General features: G+C 45.2%; 1 protein-coding gene across 1 annotated transcript in view; it reads left to right on the forward strand.

Annotated features, from left to right (window-relative positions):
* Positions 1–21431, forward strand: part of ALK (ALK receptor tyrosine kinase) — a 678810-nt gene that overhangs the window by 569804 nt on the left and 87575 nt on the right. Inside the window, exon 9 of the mRNA XM_034659705.1 lies at positions 7957–8126. Coding sequence (XP_034515596.1) covers positions 7957–8126 — 170 coding nt within the window. The remainder of the gene's footprint in view (positions 1–7956; positions 8127–21431) is intronic.

Genomic DNA, 21431 nt, shown 5'->3' on the forward strand with positions numbered 1-21431 from the left:
TTAATGGATTCAAGAGATTGTTGTGAAGTTGCCACGAGGTATGCATAGCAAACACGGGGCATATTCGCGACATAAAATTGCAGTAATTACCTCTGGAGGAGGAAAGGGCCATGAGAGAAATAATAGCGTTAGGCCTAGCCACAATGCTGCTCTTGCCTTACGTACAGAACTTTAATTAATAAAATGACAAACACTAGTAGCACATAATTGGAAAGTCTATCAGGCCCCACCGAGGTTGGTGGGGGGAGGCCCTTGTGAAAGGGTCTGCTGGAGCCAGAAAATATAATTGCCAGTGGCGTGTTCCTGGCGTTGTCTCTTCTCACTTGTCTCATTTGCTGTCTGCATATCAAAGAGTTTATTAGTCAAAAGCTATCATTTATAACCTGTATCTACTAGGACGTGTCTAGAAGGATCAACATTTTTATTGTTACAGCCTCCGACAAGTGTTATTTCTCACAAACATTATTTAGGATTTGTATAAGATGTCTCCTATTTGTGTGAATACATACACACACACACACACACACACACACACGCACACACACGACGACTCATTGTCTGGCAGAGACAAAGGTTGCAAATGGTTTAAAACCCTCTATCTCCCTAATTCCTCTATTATGAAGGTATATCTGAGCTAAGATCTTGTTAAAATATAAATTCTGACTTGGCAGACCTGGGGTGGGACTTGAGAGCCTATATTTCTGATGAGTTCCCGGGTCATGCCAATACTGCTGCTTTATAGACCACTCTTGGAGCAACAAGGATCTAGGACCTTCACAATACACCTCCCAAAGATTTAAGTGTTACCATAACGTGTTACATGTATGTAACGCTATTGATGTGGTAGAAACAGCACAGACCCTTGCATAGAATCCGGGTCTGCAGCACGTGGGCTCAGCGACCTCGGGTGACTTCACCTACCTAAGCTTCGGATCCCACATCTGAAAAATGGGTCCGATAATACCTACAGGAAGGAATGTTATGAGTAGAAAAATGAGACAGCAAATGTACAAGTGCCTAGCACAGCTCTCTGGTATTCAATAAATAGTCAAATAACAAATTATCCTATAGGCCCCCAGATAGAAATTGGTCTTAGTTAAATTAAACTCCAAGAATGTTTTTTGCCCACTCTGAGCACCTGATCCTTAACTGTCGGTATCAAGCAAAGTCTACCTTGCATGGATATCTACATATAATGGTATCAGGGGGGTTCTTTTATCTGGGACTGTATTTATAAGGAAAATGGAAGTCTTGGAGAGAGCCTTGAGCCTGCCGTCTGTCCTAATAGTTGCTCCATACACTTAGATACAAATAATGAATAAGGGATATTCAGAAAGAATTGACATCAGTCCCTGAGGTCTTCTAATTAAGAAATTGGTAAGAACCTTACCCTGTAGGTTCAAGAGGAGAGTTCTGGTCCCATATGCATCCTTAGGTCATCCCTGCTCTCCCTCAGGGCTGTCCTCAGTCTTGGCCCAGGGATGACATGGCAGCCGCATGAAGGCCCTCTCCTGGGGTCTGTGTCCTCCCCCTTGCAGGAAAGACACTTCTTGTACACCTTGGTGATGGGCACCTGTTAAGCCATTTTTCAGTTATTAAGAATTACCTCTTACTCAAAGTCCAAGAGGAGAATGGACCTCTCACCGAGAAGGCCAGGCTACTTCTAGCCCTAAGTAGCCCCATCTCCCCAGTGGTCTCAGCCTAGGATGTACTTTAGAATCACCTGGAGAGATCTGAGAACTGCGGATGCCCAGGACCTGCCCAAGACCAATTAAATCAGAATCTGGGGTGGGAACTCAGACATGAGTAGTTGTGAAAACTCCCTAGGTGATTCTAATTTGCAGCCCCATTGAAAACCACTGCTATAACCATTTTATTCACCACATGTGGGCCCTACTTCCACATTCTTTATCTCACTCAGTCTTTACAACCACCTTTTAAGGTTGGCAGGGAAGTTGTGGCTATTATCACAAATTTGTCTATAAGAAAATGGAGGCTCAGAGGGGCTAAGTGGTTGGCTTAAAGTCACACCACTGATTCACTTCGATATTGGAGCACAAACCCTGAGTTATCCCATTGTCAACAGGCAAGAAAACAAGGATAGTCTGATAAGCCACCCGAGAAGGAAGCTTGATGCAGAGGGCAATTACTTCCAGGGCATTCCAGAAAGGAAGTAGGATGAGTCCTAGGAGCACAGGAGCAGGGCCCCAGGGGTTGCTTCTTTGCAGATTCTCATGCAGTGAGTCTGGATCAGGCTAGAAATGCTGCCTCTCCGACAAGCTCCCAGGTAACACCCAGGACGCCATCTTGAACATCGCACTCCGAGTAGCAAAGCACTGACTGACTTTTAGAGGGAAATCTGGAATGACTAGGGATAACTACAGGTGAGAAGTAGGCCAAGTGAAAGACCAGAGGGTTCTAGACTTCTTATATTTGAGGAAGAATAATATCACCTGGATACATCACCTTACTAAACGCTCAGTGGATGGAAAAAAAAAAAATGAATGGCAGAAAGACATACCTGGCTAGCTATTCACTGGCTGCCAGTTTGTGATCTCATTGCAAACCTTTTGCATCTGTTTCTAGAAATGCACTTTACCAAAACTTGGTGCATGCTTTGGCTTGAGTTGTAGCTCTAGATATATGTTTCCTGCTATGATCATAGGTGGTGGTATTGTAAGATGAAAGGAAAGTCAGATTTTTAATTCTCCTACTTATCCACAGTTCTGAGCAGTTGGGTCAGGTGGTCATCTTGACCCAAGTCCTGACTGTCATGTCAAGTGCCCTGACTTGTCTTTTTTTTTTTTAAGATGTGTTTATTTGTTTAAGAGAGAGAGTACAAGCAGGGAGAGGGAGACAAGCAGCCTCCCCATTGAGCTGGTAGCCCAACTCGGGGCTCCATCCCGGGACCCTGAGATCATAACCTGAGCCAAAATCAAGAGTTGGACACTCAACCAACTGAGCCACCCAGGTGGCCCTTGACTTGACTGTTGTATGTTTTATGTCTTTACTGTCAAGCGACTCTGTTTACTTCCCCTTTGGCTACACTCAGCACATTGCAGTTACTCATTTAAATTCAGACTTCCTGCCTAGATGATAAGCTTCGTGAGGACAGGGAAGATGTATATAATATGCAGTACAGAGTAGGTAGGTGTAAATATTTACTGAATGAATGTATGATCATCTCAAGGACTGATACCAAAAGGGATTCTGGTAGACCCCCTCAGGTGCTAGGGATGCCATTCCTTGGCAGCCAGTACTGTTCTTACTTCGCAGGCCCTATTGGCCTAAAATATAGTGCAGGAAGGTGGAGAAAGCTCAACAGTCAGAGAGCCAGTGGTCCCACTGTTGACATGAGAGGGCTACATCCCACTGGCATGTTCAGGTCACTAGCAGACTCTACTTCTAACTGAAAGTTTCCTAAGAACAGCTGAGAACTGGGCCATTTCAACTACAGCTTAGTTAGCTGCAAGATGCGTGGATCCTCCCTTCCCTGGAAGCCGACCCCTAGAATGCAGGGAAGTGCTAAGGAGCCTCACAGTGGCAAAGTTGGTTTCTGTCCCTGAGAGGGGACCTGGTAAAGACAGGAAGCTCTTCCTAGAAATGTACACATCTTTATATATTCTAACACTAATCTGCTCCTACCGTGTGCCCTCATTTGACAATGACTGTGAATACAAGATAAGACAGTCTCTGCCTTGAAGGAACTTGTGGTGCAAGGAGGATGGAGGGAAGACAAGGCAGCAGATCTATGTCCTGTGATGATCCCGGTAGCATCAATTGTTAGATTTCAGAGGGGGGAAAGTCATTTATGAGACAGATGGTAAGAAAAGTTTTCTTGAAAATTGGATAGATTGAATTTTCTTTTAAGTGGCCAGAAGGAAAGGAGAGGTAGAGGAAATGGAAGGATCAAAAGCACAGGGGCAGAAAAATGCATGTCAAGTGCAAAGCTGGTATGTAGATTGTTTTGAGGGAGCCTAGGAACTAACATCTCTTGGGCCCCCACGTGTGGACTACTGGGTGAAAATTGCTTATCTGGTTGCTCTAAGGTAATACAGACAGATTTTAGTCACTTCAAAACACATAAGACAGGCTTATTTAGAAATCAAAATGCCCGTTTGGTCAGAACTTCAACCTTTCTTTAAAGTTAGGGCTTCTTGGGGCACCTGGGTGGCTCAGTCGGGTAAGGGTCTGCCTTTGGTTCAGGTCATGATCTCAGGGTCCTGGGATCGAGCCCTGCATCAGGCTCCCTGCTCAGTGGGGAGTCTGCTTCTCCCTCTCCCTCTGCCCCTCACTCCCACTCTGCTCTCTGTCTCTCAAATAAATAAATACTATCTTTAAAAAATTAATTAAAAAAAATTAAGTGAGGGCTTCTTTCCTCCCCTGCCCTTGCCATACTTGGCCCTAGTACCGGTGAGAAGCCTGAAATCAGGGAAAGAGTCATTGATCTCTCTCCTTCTTCACTCAGCTCTCCTCCTCTTTAGTCTTCTGGCTAAATTGTGACCCTTCAAGGTCTTAAGTGCGGGGAAAGGAAAAGAGGTCAAGGGGATCAAGAAAACTCTTACTTGACCAGGACTGTTATGGTGATCTGGCACTGGTATCCTCTGGATGTGACACGTTTAGAGCTTACTGGTTTTCACAGGGGGCACTTTCGTGCTTTCTTTGGAGGTTTACCTTCCTCCTCACCCCCTCCACTATGGCTAGGAATCTTTCACCTTAACTAGGGTGTATGCATCCCCATTCTGGGTAGTCACTTACTCTTTCCTCTGTCCTTGGGCATCTTGAGATGCCTGCAGCTTCTTTCTTCTGAGTTCTATTTATCCCTTCAAGAAGCCCTCTTGGACAAGATCTAAAATGACCCAAGTGGGTTCCTTGTATATGGCTCACTTTAGTCTATGTGTAATGCTCATGCATGTTGTGTGCCGCCAGACTCTAGGAGGACAGGCCATTCAATGCTTCCACCTTGCCTTTGTTCTGCCATCAGAGCAGCCAACCAACCCCTTGTTCGTACTTTGGATTTTCCACGTAGGAGTTAGGCAGTATTCTACTGAGATCTCCAAACTGCGGGGGATTAATATTAAGTGCCTAAGGTGGTATCCTTAAAACTGCTCTCTCTCATTTGACTTGGGATGAAGAGGGAACTGTCTTTGCAGAAGGGTAAAGCCAGGTGGAACTCATGATATACAAAAAGCACATTCCAAAAACTCTCTCCTGGTAGTCAACCACCACTTTTTTAAAAATCCAAAGTACGGATGAGAGATTAAGAATTGCATAACCTATTTTCATCCACCCCTCTTGAAAGTCCTACGTCATTGTGCTCTCAGACGTCCCTTTGAAGTGTAGTATCTATTGCCTCAGTGCTTCAGCCAAAATGTCTTTTTACCATTTTGTTACACTATTTGTTATCTCTCATTAAATTGTCACTATAATCCTATAAGGTAGATAAACCTATTCTCATCTTAGAGAATACAGAACTGAGCTTCAAAAGGACCAAAGTGACAAGAACAGTTTTTGAATCCAGATCTAACTCAAACTCTTAGACCATTCTAGGGTGGAGGACACATGTGGCTCAGCATAAGTACTCAATAAATATTCATTGAATGCCTAAAAAGCTTATTTTATTAGATTATAGAGGAACACGAATGCCTTGATATCAATTGATAGGGAGTGAGAAACCACTGAAGAGTCACAGATGGCAGTGGTAAACAGGAAGATGTGATCGAGATATACAAAAGAATTTAGAAGGGAGAAAGTAGAGAGAGAGAGGCACTTTAAGAGGCCATGGAGAGAGTTGAAAGAGTAAGTTACAAAGGACATTGTGAATGCTACTTTGTTAGAGTAATGAGAATAGAAGCCAGGTTAAAAGAATTTAAAGAAAGAATGGGCAACTAGGAAATAAAAGCAGCTACACGCCAGTTACCCACGATATGAACATCTGAATGGAGGTACAGAAATAAGCTGCAAGTCAGAGGAGCTAGCAGGATGAAATAAAGGATATTTTTCTGGGACAGGTAAAAGCTGATTTTATTTGTAGACAGAAGAGCCAGAAGGTCTGAAGGTGCTGAAAGCAGTTTTTGAAAAGCAAGGACTAGGGGGAGGTAAAACATGAGGGATTAACATAGAAGAAAGTGAAGGAGACATCTTCCTCTAAGACAGGAAAAGAAGAAGGTGGATAAATAAACATCTGTGTGAAGAAGAATAAGGAGGAGGAAGAGAGGGAAGAAGAAGAAAGAAGGGGAAGAGAAGGGTGAGGAAGAGGAGGGAGGGAGGGGAGGAAGAAAAAGAAAGGAAGGAAGGGAGGAAAGCAGCGAGGCTGAAAGGAGATTTCACCCAATATAGTAAATTTTTATCAGTAAAGTAAGAATCAAAATAATGGTCAGGAGAGTTAGAGACCAAGAGGTAACAGCATTAGTGTTTGAGGAAGAGTTTGAAACACCCATTGTGCTATGTGTGTTCAGAAATCAACTATGGAAATCAACAGTGGATGAATAAGTACCACCAGCCATCCAGGGCATTGTGGTTCAACGGTCTGATTTCACAGAAGTCCAAATCTGCAATACTCTGTGGCCAAGGAGCAAAAAGAGAGAAAGGATGTGGCAAGCAATAACCCAAACTGGGCACACAGGGCATGGGCTAAGGACTGAGAGGGGTTAGTTGGCTATGGTAGGATTAAAATTTCTAGTCATGGCATCCAGACTGCACAAGGAAGCCAAGTGAGGTCAGAAAAAACATTAACAGATTTGTTAAATTATCCTGGCAGTCCTCATTGATGATAAGTAGTTTCGCTACTCTGGATTTGGGAAATGGGAGAGGTCTAAGGGAAGAGGTTATGGTTATAGACCAGGCTTACCTGACTCAGGCTCTCAGAAGTAGAACAGCACCTGGGCACCCCAGTGCCAGTTGTGACCTTGTTAGTGAAGAGGTCATGTGCAAGAAAGTGGAAAGTTCATGGTACATACCTCTTTGATCAAATTGTGAGGAAACCTTGAGCTGAGGGACTGGGAGATAAAAGGAATGGTGATTTACAGAAAAGTGTGTCTTCAAACAATGAGATTCAAAGAAAAAGGGGCACCATAGCGGCTGAAAACTGTAGTTTTCCGGAGGACACATTTTACCTTCTATTCCACAATAGCCATTCTTTTAATTACAGGATCTGAACAGGAATATTTGGGGCAATTATATCTTTTAATTATCCTAAGTTTTAAGTGTTGTTTACAGATTGTTTCTATCAAACACAAAGACCAGAGACCTTGTTTATAGTATATAACGGACTTTGGGCATGACTGCCCTTAAACTCTTTTAGAAATATTAGCTACAGTCCCTTTCATATGTCTAGGAAACAATGTCATAGGAACCTTTAATGAAGACACAATGAAAACATATGACTGTAGCTTCCTTTGTCAAAATGGATAGCCTCATTCTGAAAGACAAGCATATGGAAGTACCTCAGTATGAGATTTTTACCTCGCCTTTGCCTACCAGTGCCCAGGTATCAAGTCATAGAGTCTCCAGTTAGCTAATACATGGAATGGTATCATTCAAATAAGATTATTAGAGTCTGGGGAGGGGGGAATAAAAATCTATGATACCTAAGGCATTAAAGAAACGGAGTCATAAAATCACTTGTCCAAGGTCACAAAGTGAATTGGGGCCACAGACAAGAATCTTTGGATCCCCTTTAGGAAGTTCATTTAATATCCCAGAGATCTTAATATCACCTCAGACACAGAACCCTGTGAAATTTAGGATCGACCTGCATAAAATTCCAAAATTGTCCATCGTTGCCCCTGCCGAGCTCCTTGAGCCTTCATGACTGAGCAAGATCAGGCAGCCTTCAGCTTTCCTCACTGGGCACACGTTGGCTGAGTCTCCAGCATCCCTGAGAATTCCAGAAAGGGGACCTGAGGCTTCCTTTTAACATTAACACCCATCCTCTGGCTCTTCTCTCCCTTGCAGCTCCGAATGTCCTGGCTCATCCGTGGAGTCTTGCGGGGAAATGTCTCCTTGGTGCTAGTGGAGAACAAAACTGGGAAGGAACAAAGCAGAATGGTCTGGCATGTTGCCACCAATGAAGGCTTGAGCCTGTGGCAGTGGACGGTGCTGCCTCTTCTCGATGTGGCTGACAGGTGAGCCTCCACCCATTCCTGTCACTCTCTTTTCCTCTATCAGCTAAAATGCAGAAAGGGGTCATGTCTTCCCTCCCCCCATCCCTTCTACCCAAGATACACATCCAGATGAGCACATATGTGCATACAGACAAATATGTACACGCACATACGCACATACACACCCTGGCTGCAGACACACAGGGAGCATGGAGTTTCTCTGTGGGATTTCCAGACTAGTGAGCCCTCATCTCTTGCATCTCGGCCTGGCCTGATTGGCTGCTTCCAGTATCTGTAGCAGGAAGAAATAAAACTGAACGGCTCCTATTAGTGCCTAATAATAATCAGGCTTTATATGTATATCACATTTTCTCTTAATGCATTTTGCCTTGTTTTCCCATTTGCCATTTTATTTATCTCTTATTAACAAAAAAGATCTGTGACATAGGTAATACAGACCTTATCATGTTCCCCATTCCTGCCCTTTTACAAGATTCTCATCGAGAACCAAAGAGTTACAGCACCAGCAAGCTGGCCTCAGAGTGAGGACTGGTGCTCAGGTCAGTCCAAGTCCAGGGCTTTGTGGAGTCAGGTCCCGGAGGCAGGTAGATGAGGGAGATGACAAATTCTTCCATAAATGGAAGAGTGCTTCTACCAGAGGCCCTGGTTCCTGAATTCTGTTCCTAGTGGCTTTATGACCTTGAACCTCCCTGGGTCTCAGTTTCCTCATCTTTAAACTGAGAGGGTTGGACTAAAAGATCATTGACTCCATGTGGCTCTGAAACAGAGCCGTAACCACTGAGATCAGCTGCCACTTGTCTCTCCAGGATGGCACCAGTCTGCCACCTGCAGTCAGCCTGGGGCAAGCAGTGCCTGGCCCAGCACAGCAGCTCACGTGACTCCCTGCGGCAGCGTACGGAGTCCTCCATGGTTGGTGCACTGATCTGTTCCAGACCAAAAAAGGCAGAGGGCGGAGGGTAGGAGTTATTTCTATAAAGGGGGCAGATGAATGGGTCTGGAGGGGGAAAGCCACCTTTAATAGGCTAAATGTCAAACCCAGCAATCCAGAACAGCCTCTGCATTTAGACTTTTAAAACCCACTCAAATTACCATCCTGGTGGATCCACCTTTGAAAAATGAGGACAGAGGGCTTAAGTCAAGGCAAGGGTGATGCCAGTTGGCTTGCAGCTTTGTAAGTATAAAGTTGGGTCTCAAATTCTTCACCCAAACTTCACAGAGTCTGCTATTTCCAAGAGCTCGTAACTTGAGCCGTGCTGTCATGGGAAGAAGCTTGTCCTCACTCTGAGCACCAGCTTCCCACTCCTTCAGATGTGTGTGGGTTAAAGATCAAAGCCGGTGGACATCCTGAGGCGCAGTGCTGCCCTCAGGACAAATGGATTTAATTAAAGTGGAAGAAGGGGCAGTGTGGGCACTCCCTACCATAGACTGGTCTTTTGTCCTTCGGGATTGTGGGTGTTGTATGCAGGGGATGGAGAACAGGAGGATGATGCCAGAGCCCTCCCTCCTGGGAGATGCTAAATTAATTCAGATGAATCAAAGGGTTTTTTTCTCCTCAATCCAGCAAGTCCTCTCCCTTTCATAACCACTCCAGGGGATTTAGAGCAAGTAAGATGTTGACTCTGTTCACTCCCATCCGCTAGAGTTTCGTTTGAAGGAGACTTTGTTCTCAGCCTCCATCCTCCCTGTTAAAGGCTGTTTACCAGACTGACATTTCCAGTATTGATACGGAGACCAAACTGTCCAGTGGGAATTCCGACTAAGGCCAGTGTGGTTCGATGATGCTTTGTGACCTAATAAATGTGCAATTACAAAACACACGGGTGCCCCCATTCAGTGGGAGGCTGCCCGCCACTGACATGCTCCGATGTGGGAAGCTACTCCCCCAACCCAGAGCTAGAGATGGTAAAGAAGGCATCAAGACCCAGAAGAAAATGGGACTGCAAGAGAGTGAGACACAGCAGTTTTCAGTTGCTAAAATCACTTACCAGTAGATGTGACTACCCCATAAAACTAAAAAAGCACTGTGGATGAAAGAGCATCGGCTTTAGTATCAGATAGTCCCAAGTTTAAAACTGTCTCAGCCACTCACTGGTGGTGTGACCCCAACCAGTCACTGAGCCTCTCTGGGCCTTGGTGCCCACATCTGTAAAGTAAGTATAGTAATAGTACAACTTCACAGGATTGTTACGAGACTAAATAAAACAACTGTTAAAAACATCTATATATAGTAAGTATCAATGAATTTTATTTCCCACATCCTCTGTCCTCATCCCTCAGTTAGGTAGTCTCAGATAACTTATTGAAAAAAGAGCACAAGTCACAATCACTGATCTTCCAAGTTGAGCCATGTTCTATAAAACAGACATAATAAAATTTACCTCTGAGGCTTAGGGAAGTAAAGTGCTTGGTAAACTGCCTGGACCACTGTAGGCGCTCAGTCAGTGATAACACTAACAATAACTAGAATATGATAATAATAATATCTCCCCACCTAATGCCTCAGAAGAGGCTGGGATGGACAATTTAGCAATAACAACCAGTCATGCAACCCTAAGATAGGGGTGAATGTTCTTCTGAATTTGCTGTCATCAGTGCTGTGTAGACTTCTCTTTTTTTAATATTTTTTTATTATATTATGTTAGTCACCATACAGTACATCCCTGGTTTCTGATGTAAAGTTCGATGATTCATTAGTTGTGTATAACAGCCAGTGCACCATGTAATACATGCCCTCCCTACCACCCATCACCAGCCTATCCCATTCCCCCACCCCCTCAGTTTGTGTGTAGACTTCTTATAAGGGGAAGTCACTGATGAGGAGGAGCAAGAAACACATTCTTCCTTTTCCTCCCAAGGAGAGTGAGCTATAGCTGCCAGATTGCCAGAAAATGAAAGTAGGCGGAGAGAGAGATAGAGGAAGGAACTGTATAAGGGAAAGGGAAGGAAAATGGATAAAAGACAAAGGCCGACTCTCTTTCTCCCCACCCTGAGGTAGGCATTAGGGCTTTGTACCACCTGCTTCCTTAGGCAGGTCCTGGCTTCAGCTATTCAGCACCCACGTCCTGGACAGCTCCTCAACCGTGGACCTCGAAGGAGCAGGAACTTTATTCCCAATGCTGTCCCAAATCTCCTCCACTCCTAGGTTCCCCAACATTACATTACATTGCATACATTACAAAGCTTTTTGAAGCAACCTTATTAGGGTTTACAGGTTAGCTCTAAGCTGCTCCTGGGTTCTAGACACTTCTTTCAATTCAGTTGTGCCTTACTAGATTCTTACAGACTTATGCACCTTCCATTCTCTCCACCTGAAATGTTCTTCCTCTACCTTCCTTCTCCCTAACTACCACTCTTCCTTCGCTTTTTGAAGACTTCTAGACTAAATAGAGTACCTACAGTATTTTCTCATGGCTCCTGAAATATCCCTATAATAACTTATCACTCTTTACTATCTTTTTCTTAATACCTGAATATACACACTAACAAGACAGAGATCAAATCTGTCTTATATATCACTATTCCTTGAGCATCTAGAACCATGCCTAACACATCATATGTCCAGTAAATATGTGTTTACAGAATGATGTGTTAAGAGAAATTGCATATATTTCCAAATTCCAGCTGAGTTAACTGGGAATTTCACCTGTTGGAATCCATCTAACATTCTTCCTGTGTTCAATCCAACGAAACAGATAAAATCACATTACAATAAATACTGCTACGAAGTGTTCTGTATATCAAAGCAGTACCTATGTCCCATCATATGAACCCAAGCAGCAATTGTTACTCTTACGACAAGGAATTTTCTTTAGGGACTTGCCTGGTACCTGTGCTTTCTTTATCTCTGGTCACTGTTCTGTCGGAATCACTTTATAAGAAAGATGTTGATCTTAATTGTGTGCCCTAATCCTTGTGGGTAGAGAGAGCTAGAGCTGAGCACTTGAGAGCAAAAAACTATATTCACATTGCTGCCATCACATAGTAGTCTTTCTGTGAAGGCTCAGAGAATATGCCATCAGTATATAAAGGTTGATGATAGGGAGACATTGATCCATGGAGTGGTATTTCTTCTGTCCGTTTACAAACAGGCAAAGGATAGAAATAATGCCACAGTCTGTCATCATTATGAGGTGATATTAACCAACTAGGATATCAAACCATACTATAAAAAGTAACAAGAAAAATCTCTGCAAGTCGTGCCCATGATGTTTTGAGCAGTGGCAGCATCCCTCGAATACAGATATGTGCTTTCAAAGTAATTTTGAAGGACAGCACCAATTCAAATATTGGCTTGATGTGTGCTTAAAAGTTATCTCATTACTTTACGTCCACCTCATATAACTAGTTTTCTTCATTTCCTCCCCATTCAACTGCCATTCTTTCTGTTGGAATTAATTCTGCCTTTTCTCAAAATGGAAGAAAGGCATGTTCTCGCCCCTTAATCTGTCAGTCTCTTATAGGGACATAGTTTTCCTCTTTATAATCATATATCCTAGTAAATTAAACACAACATTCTGACACCATCTTAAGCTTTGACATGCTTACAGAGCAGAAGCAGGTGCTAAGTTTGACTCATTACAAGATGGATTTGGAAGCACCATGGATCAAACCTTGTCCCACAAATCACTGCAGTCATACAGCCAGATAGAAAGTACATAACTTAACATGCATGTGGAGGCTCTCTTCCCCAGCATTATCATTATAAAGGCTTTTAGCTGTACCCTATATACATAGTCTAACAAGAAAAAATTTTCCCTCTGAAGATATTTAGATTTCTGTTCCTTTTGTATCCTTTGTCCTAAATGACAAGTAGTGTGTTTGATAAATGCATCTTTCAAATGGGATCCGTTAAACTGAGAGTTATGTCTTCATGTACTTAGGCCAACCTCCACAGAGCCAAGATTTTTCTCCTATCCCATTCTTGTTTCTCATCCACAGAACCTCCACTTTAGACAGGGTGCTATCAGTAACAATACTCTCCCTTTGTGTAGCATCTTTCTGTGATGAAAAAGGCCTTTTCATTACTTATTCTTACCTGAGCAGAGTAGTAACTTCAGGGAGAAGAAATCCAGAAATTGCCAATGAACCTCCATTTGCAGGTCTCGACACACTCCTAAAAAGCTGTGCTTAATTCAGATTTTTGTAAATTGAATCACAGCTTCCTCCTAGAGCCATGAGCAGAGTTATAAATGATAATGATTGGAGCTAGCTTTCATTGAGTACCTACTTCATGCCCGTCACTGTCACAAATACTTAACATGCATTATCTCATTCCATCTTTATAACAGCCCTTGGGGTAGATACTATAATTAATCCCCCTTTAAATAAGAGACATAGGAGGTCTAAAGAGGTTAAATAATTTTCCCTTTACCCTTAGGCTAGTCTACTTCGTATGTATATGCCTGAGGAAATGAAGACACAGTGCTTGGCATGTAGTAGAAACCTTGATAAATGATAGCCATCATTGTGAACGAAATATTTTGGTTTTGGATTTTTTAGGCCACACCTCTTATTCATTTTTAGTTAGTTTATTGTCTTTCCTTTGCATCTTCCACCATGGAAACCCATCGTCTGCTTCCCCAGCCCCAGCTCCTGCTGAAGACCACTCCCCACCAAGCCTTTGCCTACTCCCCTTCTCTCACACCTCCAGCCTGGGCAACACCACCAGCACAGGGAGAGTCTCTCCTTGCTCTCCTGGGACACCATGGTCCCTTCCCCAAGTGCCTTTTCAAGTCACCACTCCAGCATGTCTTTGACTATCTCCACTTCAGAACTAGAGTGTAAGTCCCAATAGCCATTTTCATTGGCAAATGTATTCATGTACCATGTCTAACAAAAGCATAAAAATAAAATACATTTAGTTATATATTTAACAAATTGCCCTCGAGTAGAGAATAAAGTTCACTTACATAAGGACCGACACAGAAAATCTAGGTCATACCATGGCTACATGGTCCCCAGGAGAAGCCAGCAGAGGGTCAGGCCCTGCCTGGATGCTTCACCTTTTGCCCTTGCCTTCCCTTCTGCAAAAGTTTCCATTTGTAACTGTTTTGCCTCCACCAGTCCCAGGAAGGAGAGGTGCCTATGGAAGGAGTGGACGTCACCCCTGCAAGCCCCACAAACCAGTGTCTGCTGCCCCTCTACTGAGCAGGGTGTGTCAGCTGCCACAGCAGCTCCTGCAACTCCTTATACTCAGCCCCATATTCCTTGCACCCATGATAGCCATGCACCTGCCTCCCAGACTGCTTTACCCCCTCACAACTCCAGGTGCTTACTCTGTCCCACACTTTGGGGTAGCTGGGGCAGATGTCATCCCCATTTTCAGGTGAGAAGATGGAGGCACAGAAGGGTTAAATCAAAGTACAGGTAGTTAAGCATTGGGGCTCTTCCTCAGAGCCCCTTCCATCTCCTTTCAGTCCACCAGAGAATACCTGTGAATGCTCTGGTGTAAATGGTACTAACCTCCAGAGTCATCCAGATGTTATGTATGTATCCAGCCAACACTTACTGCCCTACTTGGTACCAGGTGACAGGCTTACCTGGACAAGCAATGTATTTCAGCCCCCTAGGGATGTCATCTCAGGGGGAGCCTGGTAGGAAACCAAGACCTTTGCATCACAGGGCAGTCAAGGCCAAGGAAAAGGGAAGCACAGACAGAGAGAACAACATGAGACTCAATAAAGCCACAGCTGTTGGGGCTCCTCGCTTGCCCAATGGGCTCCTCTCTGGTAGCCAGTTTAGGGTTCTTTCTCTGCCAGATATGCCCACACTAACAGAAGCAGAGAGCAATGACTCTCCTCCTGGGTAGTCTGCATTTGTTGATTCATTCACTATCAACAGATGCACATCAGGGACTCACTCGGAAGTGGCCCCACAGGCTTCAAAGTCAGAGGTGGGGGCAAAGGGAAGGGGAAGATCTCAAGGTTCTCTTTCCCAGGTGGCATCTACTCCTCCCGAGTGAGTCTGACTGCCCTGAGTCCACGTACGCAGGCAAAACTCAGCACTTCCAGGGCCCTCTTCCCAGTGTGTAAAGAAGAAAAGGTGTTCTCTGTCCCTAGCCAGCTGTGGCAGTGCAAGTGTCCCTTCCCGAAGCTACAGGGGCTGGGGATCACCACATGCTTATTAACATCAGCCTGACTCAGTCCTCTGAACTGGGAGAAAATGGTAGGCTCCAGGGCAATTTTAGGCCAAACAGGGTGAATAGCACTGACTAAACCCAGCAAGCTCAAGGCCCTTCATGGACAACTTGACTTTGCTCTCCTTACCTTCCCCCAGAGAGATAAGGGAACTAACATCCAAGAGCACTAGACCACACTCCTTAAATCCACCTTGCCTTACTCAGGCGTGTCCCTAGTCCTGGAGAGGTGCAGAGTGTGTGCTGGAGGATGGCTGTAGCTGTAAAGAGTGTTTCAGAGTCCTGCAGCCAGCCAAGGACTAACTTTACCCATCATCCTACCCCCAGAGGGAGTTAGGCATCAACCCAACCACATCACGTACATGGAGAACACCTAAGTAACTAGGTTTGTGCTACATGATATGTTAGTTAGGCAGCACTACCGAAAGTAACATTAAACCTCCAATCCTCAGGGATGTACAAAAAGAAATGTATTTCTTGCCCATGTGAATCCAAAATGAGTGTGCTAGTTGGAGAGTGGCCTTCCATCTGGTCATACAGGGGCCCACCCTCCTTCTTCCTGTGGCTCAATCCTTTTCTCCAGTTTTGGAATCCTTTGCATTAAGACAGCCAATGGAGAAAGAGCATGGGGAGCATCTCACATAGGAAGATTTTTGTGAGTCATCGCTTCAGCTCACTTTCCATTGGCTAGAACTCAGTCACCTGGCTATGCTTGCCTGCAAGGGATGCTGAGGAATGTAGTCTAGCCATGTGTCCAGAAGAAGGGGAAATGGGTTTGATGGGGAGAAAAAGAAAAGATATGTTGTGTCATGGAATTAGCCAAGGAATATAGCCCCTATCTCTGGGTATCTATCAAAGTGTTACTTGAGAATACCAATTCCTTATTTAGCTACTCTGAGCTTTGATCATTCTTTCCCTAGAACCTTCATAATTCAAGGCTGAAATCAATTCCAGGGTCTATTCTAAATCATGAATGTTTCATTCCCAAAATTGTATGATGTAGCAAAACCTTGCTTTCTTGCAGAAATCACCCCAGAATTTCCCTCACTGATTTTTTCCTTTCTAAAATCAAAACATAAATTAAACAAAAAGTATTTTTGAGAAGGCTTAAAACTAGCAGAATACCATATGACAGTGGTTGAAAAACTTAGCTAAACATGATTTTTCAAATTCTTTTTTTTTTAATAATGCAGAGCCCTGGGCTCCAGACACAGAGATTCTGACTCAGGAAGTCACGTATGAGGCCAAGGATACATATATTTTTTTAAAGTTTCATAAGTGATTTTGATGTTTGGCCACATTTGGAAGTCACCAGCATAAAATGTCAGATTCAAATGTCTTGTGGGCAAGACAAGGAATTGAGTGACTAGGGAAGGATCCTTGTCACATTGTCAGCAAACGTATAGTAAGCCCCCATCAAGCACAGAGGATGGAAAGCTTCTTGCCAGGCTGCTGGGGGTGGAGAGACACACAGAGCATACACACTGACAGGCAAACAGCAACACATGTGGGATTGTGCAGAGTCCAACAGCACAGCCAGTGTTCAAATGGTATGGTGACCTCCCTGTCATGGAGAATGTGGATTATTATAGGACGGACCTTGAGAAAATTTTAGATCTTCCAGAAGTGGGACAGGGCCAAGAGCATTCCAAAGAAGGCCTTCAGGATGAATGGAGGCTTATAGTCAGAAAAGTTTTATGTGGATCCCAGAATAGGCAACTAGGTCGTGTCAGAGAATCCCGAGCAATCTCCTTGGGAGAAGGTGAGCGGGGATACGGGGCCACATATTTTGGACTCTGCACTGTGGAGGATGGGAAACCAGAGCAAGGAGGCTGTTGAAAGCTCTGTGAGGGACTAAATGTGAAATGCTCTCAGCCTCGAAATAGAGCTCAGAAAGGGGGAAGAAGGGCTGGAGGAAAAGAGGCCTCTTCTGCCACCTTCCAAATGGCACCAGGGGCCCAGGACAGCCTTGGGCCAGCCCTCCCAGAAGAGGGGGAGAGACGTGGCTGGTGGCTCAACAGTGCAATGTGCAGCCGGGCATAGCTATGTACAAATCAAACATTCATAACTCTGAAAGGATCTGGCCCTGTGTCTTTCTCAGAAAATATCCCAGATCACTGGAGCAAGGAGTAGATTAGCAACTCTGAGCTTTAAATCATGTTTCTAACACTGATTTACTGTGACGTTGGGGACAAGTTGTTGCTTTTGATTGCTAAGTTTCCACAATCAAGAGTGCAAAGCAGTGAGACAGATCCTGCCTGTGAGCCTGGTTTGAAGAAGTAGTCGCTCAAAATGGCAATAAGTGAACCCCTCTAGAATAACAGGATGTTCAGATCTGCTCAAGATTTCCTGGGTAATATCCACAGTTCAATTTACAAGTCAACAGATGCGCATGTTTTTCATAACCCTTAGTGCCTCTGAAAATGTAGACCTAAGTTCTCAGCCCTTCTCTCCCCAAGCACGAAGTAGAATTAGGGGAAAACTGGACTGCTGATATTTGAAACAAAACAGAATCCAATTCTATACAGGCTGTTCTCTAGGATCTCATCGGTGGTCACCACTTCCACCCTCACTCTGTGCAGGTAATGCATAGTCTTTATCTCACCTGAGTCCCATACCTGGGTTTCCGGTTCCCTGATCGGCAGCCTTCCTACACCTTCAATATGCTCCCCCAACACTTGGCTCTTATGGATTCTTCTGTCCATAGCCCTACCATTTTCCTAGACATTCAGTTCTCGAAGTCTTTCTTGACTTTTCCCTCTCACTGCCCAGATTCAGTGTTTTCCCAGGTTGTACAATCTAGCTCTATGCGGGCAGAAATTAAAAGGTGTATAGAAATCTCCTAGTCACTGTATAATATGAATCACAAGGCTTCTGAATTCCTCAAGGTCAAGGTCGATGTCTTGTGCATCTCTATACCCCCAGCTGCAGACACGGTGCTTGAACTTGGAGTAGGAGCTCAAATAATCTTTGCTCAAAGGCAGACGGGGAGATATGGAACTTCTAACACTGCTGAAGCAGCACAGATTTCTAATAAAAGTATAAAACAGGAACAATGAGCTAGACTCTCCCATGCTAAAGAAAAGCTTCCACTATAAAAAAAAAAAAAATACCCACATTACATGGATGATTTTTTTTTTTTAAACCAAGATGGTGCCTAACAAATTTCAGTGACTTGCTTGGGGTCCTACCACGTATGTAGCCCAGTCCTCACTGCACTCTACCTTTTGAAACTCAGCCCTCACCAAGCAGACAAAACTGCTAATTCACCCTCATAAAGATATTTCTGTTAGGAGACGAGGGAACCAGCAACCACCCTTTTCCTGGGTCTTCTCACCGTGGAGAGGGCCTCTGTCTCTGACACCATCTCAGCTCTCAAAGCCATAAGCCCACACAGCAGCAAAGAGTACAGGAAGAGGCCAGTGTTGCTAATGTCTCTGTGTCCTGAGAAAGGTGCAGTGGACATCCCAGTCTCTTGAGAAGAATGGATGCAGGGGCCATCTAGCTCTGGACAGCCTTCCAGAGGCCCCGACTTGTTCCAAGGGATCCCTGGGGCAAGTGCATGACCTCTCCTCCCTCTGGGCACTCGACAGCTTTGAGCCTGTTGGCCAGGTGTATTTGTACACAGGCACATCCCCTGCCGGGCCAGGCCTCGTAGAAGCAAGATCTGACCTTCACCTTTGGCCTCAAACCTAGGGCCCAGGAAGAGCGCCATATGCTTGATGCAGAATGAGAAAAATGAAAGAGCAAAGTGGGAACTTGCCAGAGAAGGGCTTCTTCCCGCCCTGCAGTCTGGTGGAACAGCCTCGTGGCAGGCCTTGCCGATTGGTGGCATGCCAGGGCAAATGTGGGAACCAGAACCCTGAGTCACACACAGCCAGTGCCTGGAAGCCAGGGACTGAGATTGTTGAAGAGTGAGAGTGATCCTCTGTGCTTGCTCAGCTTGGCTGAAAACTCATTTTCTCCCCTATTCCTCCCCTAAAGGACTCCCTCACAGAAGCCAAGTCATTGTGAAAGATCTCTGTGGCCCTTGGCAACCTGGGAATCACTCTGTAGTGACTCCCCCTCACTACTATGGAGGTCATGATGCCCAGAGGGGAAACCAAGTCAGAGGATGGTAAATTCCTTCTGAGAGTTGGGGCTGAGCAGGAAGAGAGGGTCTGGCCTTTATTGTCTAGCCCCACTTCACTGTCGCAGAGCCAGACTTCTAGAGTCAAGTAGGGCACACATGTCCGGCCCTGGCCCCGGTGATCTGAGCCAGGCTGATCCCAGGAGCCCAAAGCTGGCCATCGGCCGGGCCAGGCCGCTCCTCTTCAACTGGTAACTGAAGTCAATTATGCAGATAATAGGATGGATGCAGCGGGGCTTTTTCATCACATACATTATTCTAATAGAAATGCATACCGCGACCCTAGCTTTGTGACAGTCCATTTTAGAAGACTTTTGCCGAGCAAATCAAGTGCACAGTGAGAAATTGGAGAAAGCATTTTTCCTCAGCAGTATCTGCCAGCTCGATCCTAAGCAGCCAGAGCCCAGACAAGCCCCAGCTGCGAAAAGGGATGCAGAACTCTCCCCCCCTTCCGAGCCCACTAAATGGTCCAGAGGAATCTGAGATGTGGTGCCCATCCATTAAATGAATGCCTTTTACCCAGGCCGGCCATTCTTTCTCGCTCTCTCTCTAAAGCATTGCTATTCCCTCAGTCCACATTCAGACACACACCTTTTTGTCAGCTACTTAAAATCATTAAGTGAACTTAATTAGGTTTGTCAATCCCTAAGGCTGCCAGGGTGGCAAATAAGGCATTCTATTCACTGTCCATTAACAGTCTGTTGCCTGAACGAGCCTGCGCGTTTTTGGAGCTGTGCACGGGCGGCATCAGCATTTCCTACGCAGAGATCTGCCCAATGAGTCTGGGAGACACCCAATTTCAAGGCTGTCCGCTCTCAACCTGGCCCGCTGCCCCAGTGGCCACCTCCCCAAATCCCCTGGGCCAGTTTTCAACAGGCCTCTCTGTAAAGCTGAGCAAGAACAGAGTCGAGGGGTATATTCTTTGTGCGAAGAGAGGCTCCAACCAAGATCTCAAGCCAAGTCTGTTTTATCAACAAGTTCCAAACCCCACCAGCTGGAAAAAAAGAGAAAAAGCAACAATAATCCATGCAATCAAAAGTGTCTTATTTGGAAAAACTGAAAGAGCTGAGCAGGTGTGAACTATTGAGGGGCAGGGAGTGAAATCAATTGCTAAAGGCTAGAAAGAGCTCAGCTGCCATGTTCTTAAATAGCACAGATGAGTGAGGGAGCTGGAGGAGCCCCGAAGAGTTCACTCTTCCCTTCTCCTTGACCAGGCTGCCCACGGAGAGGGTGGGCTAGGTTCTTCTGAGAGGCGGGCTCTCATGGGGGTTCAGCTTTCTTTCTCCACACAGAGTTAAGGCTTTGGGATAACGAGCAGTGGAGTAACTAAATGTTTGTTAGAACCACCTGACCTTCGTAATCCTGGCAGTGATGTGGCATGGGCCTTGCCTTTCCTTAGACCCAGAGAAGTCCAACTGGTACATGCTAGAACTATCCCTCGAGCCCCGAGCAGTCCACCTGGTGCACACTAGAACTTTCTCTCGGTCTCAGAGCACTCCACCTGGTACATGCTAGAACTTTCCCTCAATCCTAGAGCAGTCTAACCGTGCATGCTAGAACTTTCTCTTAGTCTCAGAGCACTCCACCTGGTACATGCTAGAACTCAAGACCCAAGGCCGCAGCTGACCCTGGAGAGTGAGTTGGTATCTATGCTTTTGGGGGAGTGCAACAGGAAAGACGGGTTGCACCAGAAAGACTGAGAGTCTTGAGGAAATTTCACCCATCTTCAGCCAGGAGGGGGGAAGCAGAGTCCGGAACAATCTCTTCTTCCTCTGAGGTTCAGCTGAAGACACTCAACCAGGTACCATCCAAAGCAGAGAATCCTGAATCTCCTGAATCTGGGGGGCCCTGATGGCCACCTGGCTCTCAGCTAGTGTCCCCACAGAACAGAAATTCGCAGATGGCTCCTGCTGTCCCCTCCCTGCCCCAGCACCTGCCATCCCCTGACCCCATTCCCAGAATGCCTCTGCTTCACCCCTGCCACCCCCACACCCCGGATGACCCACCTTCATCCCCTCCCCCCCACAGCCTCTGGAGTCTG

Source organism: Ailuropoda melanoleuca, chromosome 4, assembly GCF_002007445.2.
Source record: "Ailuropoda melanoleuca isolate Jingjing chromosome 4, ASM200744v2, whole genome shotgun sequence".
NCBI lineage: Eukaryota > Metazoa > Chordata > Mammalia > Carnivora > Ursidae > Ailuropoda > Ailuropoda melanoleuca.